This window comes from Gavialis gangeticus, unplaced genomic scaffold (assembly GCF_001723915.1).
Source record: "Gavialis gangeticus isolate Ggan-Ray unplaced genomic scaffold, GavGan_comp1, whole genome shotgun sequence".
Lineage (NCBI taxonomy): Eukaryota > Metazoa > Chordata > Crocodylia > Gavialidae > Gavialis > Gavialis gangeticus.
Window position 1 is genome coordinate 8534118 of NW_017728964.1, and position 11381 is coordinate 8545498.

Below are 11381 nucleotides of genomic sequence, written 5' to 3' on the forward strand. Positions count from 1 at the left end.
AACAGTAAATATCTCTTTAGAAAAGTAGTAAAAATCTCACAACCAAAACAGACAACACTTGCTTCCCCCCCAAATATAAACAAGCAGTTTTTAAAATACAAGAAACACAAAGCCCATTTATTTTCAAGACCCTCCTCAACTTGTGCTCACAAATAATTTCCTGAAAGTCTAACTGAAGCTTTGTTATCCCTACCTACATGCTGTCACATTCCACAGTATAAAGGATCTCTCTCGGATAAACAATTCTAACTCAAAATTGGAGCATGGAAAATGTTACAAAATAAGTCTAGGAGACTGTCTAGAAAGACAGATTTAAGAGAAATTAAGTTTGATTGTTGTCTGACCCAAAAACTGAATAGTGCTCCCTGAAGAAGATCTACATGCATCAGGTAGCTTTTTCTCTCCAGGATCTTTAATTATCTCCACCCTCCTCTCTAATTAATGGTATGGATTAACGCCTTTTTGGACTTGTACCTGGCCCCTCCTCCTCCCACACAAAATTCACTCATACAAGTATCAGTGCATTATTCTGAGGAAGAATAAATGCTTCTCCTCTGTGTCTGCTCTGTCATATGGAAATTTCCAAGGCAAGGCTTGGTAAATGTTCCTGTCAGCTGAGAATTTGCTCCTGGCAAGACCATTTTTCTCCCACTGGTGGAAACCTGTGATCCTCAGTCCTGGGAACTAGTAAATGAGAATTTTGGCCATACAGTCTATGATTGTTACTGGGACTGGTGTTTCAATACTGGAGCTGAAGACTTATCAAGCCCTAGGATTAAGTAAAAGTTCCTATACTACACAAGAATCTCCAGCCCTGCGCTGGCAGCTGGCCCACTGCACCTTCCATTTACTATTCATTGGATAAAGTAGAGGAACAGCACCGGGATATAATTTCTGCCACACTGGGAGCAAAGGCCCAGGCTAGAATGCAGAAGTCCCTCCCTCCCTTTTAGAGCAGCATCGATCTCATTGAGCCCAACACCTTCCCACTTGTTCTCCTTCTGCCCCACACATCTCCCTCTCTCAGCTGCCCAGGAGCCCAGCTTCAACAGGAAGGCTGGGGAGTATTTTAGTTAATGCCAATCTGTGGTTAGGGCACTTTGGATGAGGCATGGAGGAGGGTTATAACCTGCTTCTCCTGCTCCCTAAGCAAGAGCCAAACTGCTAAACTGACAGATTAAAATGTAGGGGGCCTCCTCCTACCTCCATTGTATTTCGAAGAGGTACGCAAGTGCAACAAGTCTACTCTGCCACAGGTGGAAATAGACTCCAAACAGGGTGTCAATGCCAAAACTGCAGTTCCTGGTCTTTGCCAATTTGTTCATAGACTATAAAAGACCTTATTGCTGATTTGTTCATAGACTACAAAAGACCTTACGGATGAATCATGGGAGCTCTCTCAGCCCTGCCTCAGAGCAAGACCCTTGTGATGCCAACCTTGTGGGTTAAAATGGTAGTAAACTCTAAAGGGTTCTAGCCTAAAGCAACCCTAAACACAATCTATATTCACCAAGGGAAATGCTTTCAAGTGCCCCACAGATGGGGCTCAAAACAGGAGCCTCAAGAGAAACACTGGTGTTGTGTCTGCTTTCTCTGGACTGCAGTACTGTATTGATAGGGCAGTAGGTAAACATGGAGTGAAGCAAGAGGACCCAGTGCAGAAACAGCTGCATCAGCCCCAGATTACATAAGGGCAGGGAGAACAAGGCTGCTGTCTAAAAAGTCCTCCTGCACTTGCAATGTGGTCCCACCCCACCCACACCATGACCAACTGAGTTGCCACATATAGGATTTGGTCACTGTCCACATCACCAGTGGGCTGTAACATCCCAGACATCCTCCCATTGGCATAGTACTGTTCAAGAATACACCATGACCAGAGGCAGCTGAAAACTAGTGACTTTCTCTTGGTACATAACAATGGTGACACCTTCACTTAGCCCCCAGCAGCAGCCCAGATACAAACTTACACTGCCCTAAAGGGGTTTCTCTAGAAGGTTTCTGCACCTTCAACAAACTATGGCTGAACGATGCGATCTGGCTCCTAATTGAGAGCATGGCAGCAAACACTGCTGAGAGAGAATGAAACTTTGGCACCTAGAGAAAAACCCAGAAGAGATTCTTTTTCTAGACATCACTCTGCAGAGTAACATGAAACAAATGAGGTGGAAGGAATTCAGAATTTTGGGTTCCCTGGGTCCGCCCATTCCTGGAGATGACTTAAGCTCAGGGGACTTGAATGAGAGAGAAAAATGCATCTTCAAAGGATGGCTGAAGAGAGCTCTCAGAGAGGAGAATGGAGTTTCAAAGCTACCCACAGGGCCTGGAAAGGAAGGATCTCAAGAGCCAAACTTCTCACAAATGCTCTCATTTGCCATTAAGCGCAGCAGCCACTGCCCCTCAGATCCTGGAAAGGAGCTGCAAAGGGCTTGTCTCTCATAAAGCAGAAATAGGCAGTGAAATTCCTGTGGGGAACTTTCCTAGGCAGGCTTGGTTGCCACTCTGTGTTGCTGGAAGAGCTTGTGTTTGGTAATGTCTTGAGAGTACATGGGAGTCTGTTTAAGTTAGTAAAAAAAAAAAAATATCTAGCGGTATTGCAGGCTGTGATGGTTTCAAGAAGCCTCTCCTGCCAATTATTTCACTGTGTGGAACTACAGAAGCAACAAAAAGAGCCAAACAGGTGGCTTCAAAGGGACTACCCCTTTCTCTTTAGCTTATGCTCCAATTAGAGGAGTAGCTCAACTCCCCCAGTTTAAAGCTAGAGATCTGCTGAGAAACCTTGCTTCCCCACCCTCTTTCCATTTCTCTTCATTCCTTACTACTGGCTTGGCACATTAATCCATCTCATCTCCATTACACAAAGGTTAATTAGAGACATGTGGAAATAAGGATAGGGAGATAGGGAAAAGAGCATTGCTTTGCTTAATTTTTTAGTTCTAGTGGTGCCGGCTGAGTAACCTAACGGTTTGCAAGGAGCTGCTACAGCATCCCTAAGTTCTAATCACCTATTAAAAAACTATCTTCTAAGAAATAAAATTTTGCAATAAGAGCACATCCAAACTGTTCCTAGCTGTTGACTTTTACATAGACAAATTCTGGTAAGTATATTCTCGCCCTTTCAAATAAAGTGCTTTGGGGTCGGAACCTTGCAATTATAAATGCAAATTTTGCCTATGCCCTACTGCATTTTGAAGACAGATTACTTCACAGACTCCTAACAAAAGGAACACAGGAAGAATAGTTAACAGCTCTGATAATAAGCTGTGTAACTGTTGGAACATTTTTAGCATCATTTTGTCATTTTGTCATATTTCTACCAGCAGGAGTTGCATTTAGGGCAACATTCCTATGAAAGATGGAGTTGCAGCTGGTCAGAAATGTCACAAAAACATCTTGAGTTTGATGAACCGTCACTGAATCACAGGCAAGTTTGTCATCAGAAACTTCCCTTGAATGCTACTGTGATATAGGAAGTGTGGACTTCTAGTTTCAGAACAACTCTGTCAAGCCAGAGCTTTCAGTCTCCCAGCTGTGAAGCCAGAAGCCTGAAAACCCTGTAAGCCTCAGAGTCAAACTAGGGCTCAGGGCCCACCTCTGGAGCAGAGACCATGGAAGTCTTCAAAGCCGGAACTTGAGTGGTATTCCCTGGATTTCCAGGCTCACTGACACAGCGTCTGGACCTTGATATATGCTTCCAGGATCTACGGCTCCAGGGCACCCCTGTCATTCAAACAGAAACCCCAGGGCTTCCAGACCTCTGAGCCAACTGGTTCCTGGATTCACCCAGTTCCTAACCTATCCATGGTACCGTTCTGATGCACTCAAGACTGATACCTCATTGTGCATTACATATTGTTGCGCAGCACATTTTTTCTGTTTAGTATTAACTAACCATTCACACACTGTTATCTAATAAAATAGATCTGTGCATTACATGTACATAAGAAAGAAATCTACGTAAGACCAAAGTCTACTATCAAACCTAATCTGGCAAAAATCTCTCCTGTTTCTCAGGTTTTTTTTTACAGAATACCTCATACTGAAATGTTCCCCTAAATATCTCATTTCCCTCTTTCTTTTGTACCCCAAGATCTCTAGCCTACAGCCCATTTTACCTAGAGGGCATTCTCCAACCCATAACCTTTTCTTTGTCTCACCTATCCACTAATGAACACCTATACCTCCTGACCCATGTCAGTCCTGCTTCTCTCATGCCCTAAATGGAGTGCAAGCACATGTACTTGCCACTACAGTAAAAGATTGGGTGAACAAGCAGAAATTAAAAAAAAAAAATGCTGCTCATTTGAACCAGCAGAGATGCCCCCTCTAAAGTCATTCAGATAACTACTTCAATCAAAGTCAATGGTCTGCACTAAACTGCTACATAACTGAATGTACTATGGCAGTGGTTGTCAACTGCAGGTATGTGTACCCCTAGGAGTACTTAAAAAGGTGGTAGGGGGTATGCAGAACGAATGAGAAAATATTAGAGGTGCATTGATATATCGGTCCTGTATCAGATCAGCACCAACTTAAGGAATATTGACTATATTGGCAATGAGCTTTTTTTTGACTAATGTGTCCGATAATGTAGCCAATAAATGCCGCATGCATGTGTGCAGCTACAGCACAGCTCGCAGGCAACCAAGGAGCACAGCCCAGCAGCATGGAGAGCAGCCGGGTCTGGCTGGTAAGTCTGTTGTGAGGAAAGGGGTGTAGGGAGGGGAGTAACTCAAGGCCCCAGCAGTGGGGGAGAGAGTGGGGAAATAGGGCAGGGGCAAGGGCTACCCAGCCAGGGCAGGGCGTGAGACTGAGCCTTGTGCAGGGGGGAGGGTGGCTCCCACCACTACATGTAACCCTGGGAGGGCATGGGGGACATGTGCCCCCAGATCTGTGTTCAGGACAAGAGCAGGCTGCCGCTGGGGGCTGGGGCAGTGCCAGGCTGTTCCCAGCAGGGCGACTGGGCCAGGCTGTGCTGGGAGGAAGGGTTGGGGGGGATACAGCGAATTCTGGAGCGGCTGCAGCCCCTCCCATAGGCGCTCGGCCCAGCCCTCGTCGTGCAGCAGCCGGAGCTGCCCCCCTTCCCCACACCCCCCCGGATGAGCCGCTCGCAGCTTCATCCCACGTTCCACCCTGGCTGTGCAGTGCCTACCACTGCCCCAGCCACACTCCCTCCCCAACTGCAGGGGCCTCGATCTGCACCCCCTGCTTACCTCCCTCAACAGACTTACCAGCCGGATGCTGCATATACTAATAATATATTTAATGTTAATTAGTGTAGCCTGCCTTATATCACATAATTGGTAACATTAAAAACAAGAAAAAATATAAAGGGGTACATGAGCTGCAACTTTGAGACAGAAGGGGTACACTTGATAAAAAAAGGTTGAAAACCCCTGTACTATGATGTTATATAACAGATTGTTCAGTTTGCTTGTAGGTTTAAAAACTCCTCTATGCCTGTGCCTTGATCTTACTGAAAAGAACTAGGCTACTACTCTGTGCCTAAATCCATACTCCTTAAGAAGCATTTAATGGGAATTAACTTTAAGCATAGAAGAGAAACCAGTCGGTTATGAGGAGTTAACATTTCAAAGCCATATTCTGAAAACAGAACAAAAGGTTGTTCTTAAACATACTAGCAGACAGTAATAAGCAAGACAACAGGAAACAACCAAACTACTTACACTTTTCGAACATGATTGGCTCAAAAGCAGAGCCAGTCTGCCTACTGCCTGTCTCTTGTTCTCCAATTATGGGCAGAAGAGACAGGAAGTCAGGAAAAGAAGGTTGTGGGATTGCTGTTGGAGGATTTCCTGTGCTTGCCTTCTGCAGGGTCTGGTTGAGTTTCAAACATACTACAGATAGGGCAGGTTCAACCTCAAACTATAAGCTGCTAAAGTCAGACTGTATTGCTGTCAATAAAGCTTGGGGTTTTCAGAGTAGACCATCAGTGTAGGCATACCCTAAATGTTCTCACAGTCTCCTGCTTGGTCATGAATTCAAGAAAATACTATTTTATAAATAAAATAATAGGCTTTTAAACTTGCAATTGGAATTCAGTAACAAAAATATCTTCAATGTTCACTGAAACAAAAATTTTTTTTTTTTTTCAGTCACCATGTACTCATGGGGGAAATAAATACTCCTAGCAAACAGATAGCTGGAGTCCAGATATCTTACCGTTGATTCTGTTAACCCACCAACAGACACTGTGAGACCCAGCAACACGTAGTACTGGTATGCTGGCAAACCCAAAAGCTGGGTGATTCGAGGGAAGGCTTGTGAGGGGGCATTCCAATTTAAAGTTATAGTCTCTGACCTGTAAAAAGAAAAAAGCAAAGCAACAGGGCTCTTTATTTTTTTATTATTAATAATAATATTATTATTTCTCCAGAGGGTCCTAGATTATATCCCCATTCAAAACCAACACATCAACAAATGAAGAAATAGTCTCAGAACTACACAGCATAATACAGCATGATATATAACAAATATCTCAAAAAACATATTGGTTCTGCCCCATAACATATATATCCTGACAGCAAGAAGCAACCAAGTGGATAATCAGGACATAATTTTAAGGCTACTCTAGAATAGCTCTAAAACTGAACTAGTGTAATACTGTGCAATTTTAGAGGCAACTACAATAAAACAGTTTGGGCACCTATACACATGCCTGACACCTGCTCTAACATGTTCTATTTAGACTAGATTAATTGAGTCTGCTAGAGCATTCTAATTAGAGTGCTCCAGCAGCCTTGGCGTCATGTGTATTCAGCATCCCTGCCATTTCAAAATGGCAGCAGAGGCACTTTCAAACTCATCAAACAAGCTTCAGTTAAAGTGCTCCTGCTGCCATTTTGAAGAGCAGGACACTGAATACACAAGACGCTGTTGGTGTTTTAATCAGAGCAGCTCCCAAGAGCCATTCTAATTAAAAAGCCTCCCCCTCAATCCCAGAGCATGTGTAAAGATGCCCTTTGGTCATGAGAGACCAGCTCCACACTACAGATAAAAACAGTAATACTTTTTATTATTCTAAATCAAATATTAAATTTTTTAAATATTAAAATCAACAGAGGTTTGGAAGAAATACAACTTCTCCAATGTTGGTGTATATCCCGCATACTCCATTTAGTGTAAGAGAAAGTTTTCTCTGGGAGCAGATAATCCAATAGCTGCTCACTGCAGGTTCCTTACCCTGAGGCAGCAGGCACTGGGTGTCAGAATAAAAGATGATGAACAAGATGTCATACTGGAATTGGCCAGTGGACTAATTCCTATATTTGTAGCGAGTGTTTAGCAATATTTATTATACGATGGTTTCTGACAAAAAAATTATAATGTAAACAAATTACCTTGAATACATTTTTCTGTTTATTTACATCAAACTCTCAACTGAAAATCCCCTTGGTAAAACTCATTTTTCAATTCTGAATTCTTTAACTAGATGGAAATCCAAGCTTTCTTACGCATTTTTACATTTTGATACACAGCAAGAACGATTTTCATTTTGATATGTTTAGCCCAGAAAACCACTTTCATAAATTAGAAGAAGCAGATAAAGAGCTAGATTACCTTGGAAATATTCTTTCTAACTCTTCTCGATGAGGTATATGTGGAATTGAAGGGCTGTCGAAGTGCAAAAGATTGAGGAACACAGATCCTGCACAAGCCCGAAATCTATCAATTTTTTCGGCTGATTGTTGAGCCAAGCAACACATAATTTGTTGACAACTACAAATGTAAAAACATGAATACATCCATCACATCACAAAAATAAAAATACTGTATGTATTCATATATCACATGCACCATTGCCTCAAAAATTAGCAATTCAAAATGTGGGGAGTGTCTTGAGGAGAACTTAACTTCCATACTGCAATGGAAGCAGGTGGACACTGGAATGGTAGAAGAGGGATGTACTCGCTTACCCAGAGCTAAAACCTCTGGTCACATGGGGCAGGGATGGATTCCCCTTGTCAAAATTATCTCCCCAGGTTTAACACTCTCACAGCTCCCACCAAACTGGCAGTTGTTGTTGACTGAGCAGCAGGAGGAAGGGCAGCAATGCTGATGAGGGGATTTGGTTCCATGCAGCTAGAGTAAACTGGGTAAGCTGGTGCCAGGGCAAGCAAGACTGGGGGGGAAAAAATTCTTCATTCTGCTTTCCCAAAACAATGTGCATGTCTTATTTGGGGATGTGTGGTATGCAAGTAAATATGGTACTCTACACATCTGAAACAAAAATTCTTTGCAGTAATGGTTAAAAATATAATTCTTCTGTTACTCTATTGAGATATTCCACTATAGAACAGTGTTCTTGCTTCAACTTTCATAGTGAACAATATAAATGATACATGGCTTCAATATGGTCTTTAGTAATATATTCAATTTTCCAAAGATTAATCTATAAAATACTTGTAGGTCCAAACAAGCAAGACAATGCAATCAATACTGACATATACCTCACATTTATGGAGCAACCTTTACCCTGTGCCTTATGGACTGGACGTACAGCATAAAGATCACCAAAGAAATTCAGTCACTTAAGATGGAATGCATCAGTAATCCTAACAAAACTGTGCTTTCAAGCAGGATATGAAATACATAGGGAACCAATTCTTACTCCTTCAAATATCCATTCTAAAGCTTGGTGGTGCACACATCAAGGAGAGTACACAAATAAGACATAGCTTGTACTCTAACCTCAGCTTTATTTGAGCTGCCTCACTCACACCTCTAAATTCCTGACTCGAAAGATTTTCAAGGCAGCTTTTCTCAAGTTTTTCTCTGTTGTACAAATCCTAGCATTTCTTTGGGCCTGACAAATAAAAATAGTAGTAAACATGAGAAGTACTATTTGTGTTATACTTTAAATTGGGGTACCCACACTATTTTAACAAACATAACATGATCTTTGTCATCACTGTTAAGCCATCAGAATTAATCTTTTAAGTCTTATTCAAAAGTTTACCTTTGCATCAGTCTCAAACAGAAAAATTCACTTCTCACAGAACCCAGAAATTTCTTTCAAGCTGTCTCATTCACATAGCTACTTTTTTTAATATAAGAAAGGAAACAGTGCACACATTCAGTTGACTGATACAGATTTACAGAATGGAATACATACATTCTCTCTCTCTCTTAAAAAGGTTCTGATGCAGATAAACCTATACCAGTTTTGAAATCTAGATTCTTTTATTCATAAAAATACTGTTCAACAGGATTCAAAATGTGGAGCACTGAAGAAATTCTGTTTATAGGTTTGATTATTTCCTTATTAAAAATGCTAAGACAAAACAATGAAATAGACAAATTCAGTCCTGCATTTTGTCAAGGATTGGGAAGATAGTGCTCTTCTGCTAATTTACTATAAAGTGAGGTTCTAAGACCTGTAAAGCAGGGGGGTGCAAAACGGGCTATATTCAATTTGGATTTGACCCAAATTGGGCACAGTGATTCAATTCGTTAATTTAGATCACTGTCCTGATTTGATGCTGATTCGGAGAATCTGAAGATTCAATGCCAATTCGGAGAATCAGCCTCCCAACCCAGGAGGCACCAGTTGCCAAACCAGGGGGCAGGGGAGTCCCCCACACACTCCCCAGTGGACCTGAAAGTGAACTGGAAGTACTCTGGTCCACTTCTGGGTCTGCTGGCTAGAGCACTGGGGACACCCCCCTGTACTCCCATGGGATGCTCCATCCTCCCCACCATCTCAGCATTTATGAGCCATGCCTGGCACCTTGAGGTATGCAGAAAAAATATTTAAAGCTGTATCTATGTCTGAATCATCAAATCTTTCCATACCTCTCTGAATCAATTCAGAGGACTCCAATTCAATTCAGAGAGATTAAAGGGTCTGCTGATTCAATTCAGATTCAGAGATTCAGCCACCAAATTGGGCCGAATCGAATCAGCGACCGAAACTTCACACAGCCCTACTGTAAAGATATGGAAAGCTGTTTTCCTGATGCATCCAAATGTTGCAATAGGTGAGTTCTACTCAGTAGCCAAGGAAGATAAAAGGGTCAGACTCTCTCTGAGGAAAAGACAATTTTAGAATAGAAGCAAAGTAGCTCTCCAGAGGAGTACTCTAGGAGGACCCTTGATCAGGAAAAGCAAAGGTTAAAGTTTATTAGGTAGGAGATGGGTACAGGATTTTTAAGTGAACAATAACAGCAAACCCAAAAAAGGGAGCAAATTTAGACCAGCTCATATATGTAGCATTACTATTTCCCTGTTGTACCAAGGTGTTGCAAAGCTTAATACATTTCTATAAAAGGCTTTGAGACACTCAGTTAAAAGACATTATATGTAGTATACAGGAAACATTTTTATGTAGAGTCATACTCAGGACCTTCCAGGTCACATAAAACAGTATATATAACCCATAAAGAAAGGCATATAAAATAGGCAAACTACTCACATGTTGGCACTAATTAATGTTGGATCATTCCGTACCAGCAAAAGCATCACCTCCATCAGATTTGTCATAGCAGCTTCTCGTACCCTGTTGGAATACAGAACTTAAATAAATGTACAGATGTAATTGGATCAGGCACACACTCAAAAAAAACAAAGACACCAAATTCAGTATTGAAATTAGGTACCTAAATAAATTGCCAGACATTTTAATGCAAATGTTACATCTATGAATAGCTGCTGTGAGCTGTTCAGGCAGATCATGAAGTATATTTTTGCAAATTCCTATGTTTAATTTTCACAAATAAAATAAGAAAAAAAAAAATCCACTCTCCAAAATGTACCAACTACATATGACCAGAAATTTGTAACAGAATGGCTAAATTATAAACATCAGAATTTTATACAAATTATTAGCTATAATAATGCCAAGTGGTGCCTGTAGCTTCTTAAATATATTTAGGTTGTAAAATTCTTCCTGCCTTTAAATTTACACATCAACCCTCATAGCAACATCTTCCCATTTTAATATGAACTCAAAATCTCTCTCTCTCTCTCTCTCTCTATATATATATATAAATAAATAAAATTAAGTGCATGTCTGTATGTATAAATCAGGCCTGCGCGAAGCAGCTAGTATTCACTTCAGATTCAGCTGATTTGGGGGACAGTGATTCGAATCAGTGTCCCAAATCTATTTGGCCAAAACTGATTCAGAGATTCAGCTGCTGCCGAATCAGATGAATCTCTTAGGCCCCATCCCCTGTCTGCTCTCCCAGCTTCCAGCATTTTGAAAAAAAAAATGGGCTGCTGCCTGGCAGGAGGGCAATTCCTGCTGCCCCCCACTGCCCCATGTCACATGGGGGTCTCTGTCATGAGCCCCCAGGCCTTGCTTGCTCTTTCAGCCCCCACCCATGGCTGCCCCACCCACCCCAGCTCCAGCCCTTTAA

The 11381-nt window shown here is 41.8% G+C and overlaps 1 protein-coding gene across 1 annotated transcript in view; it reads right to left on the reverse strand.

The window, feature by feature from the left end:
• TBCD (tubulin folding cofactor D) overlaps positions 1-11381 on the reverse strand; it is a 281185-nt gene that overhangs the window by 41204 nt on the left and 228600 nt on the right. Inside the window, exons 30-32 of the mRNA XM_019502452.1 lie at positions 10436-10519; positions 7582-7740; positions 6184-6322 (exon numbers count right to left, since the gene is read on the reverse strand). Of these exons, the coding sequence (XP_019357997.1) occupies positions 6184-6322; positions 7582-7740; positions 10436-10519 (382 nt within the window). The remainder of the gene's footprint in view (positions 1-6183; positions 6323-7581; positions 7741-10435; positions 10520-11381) is intronic.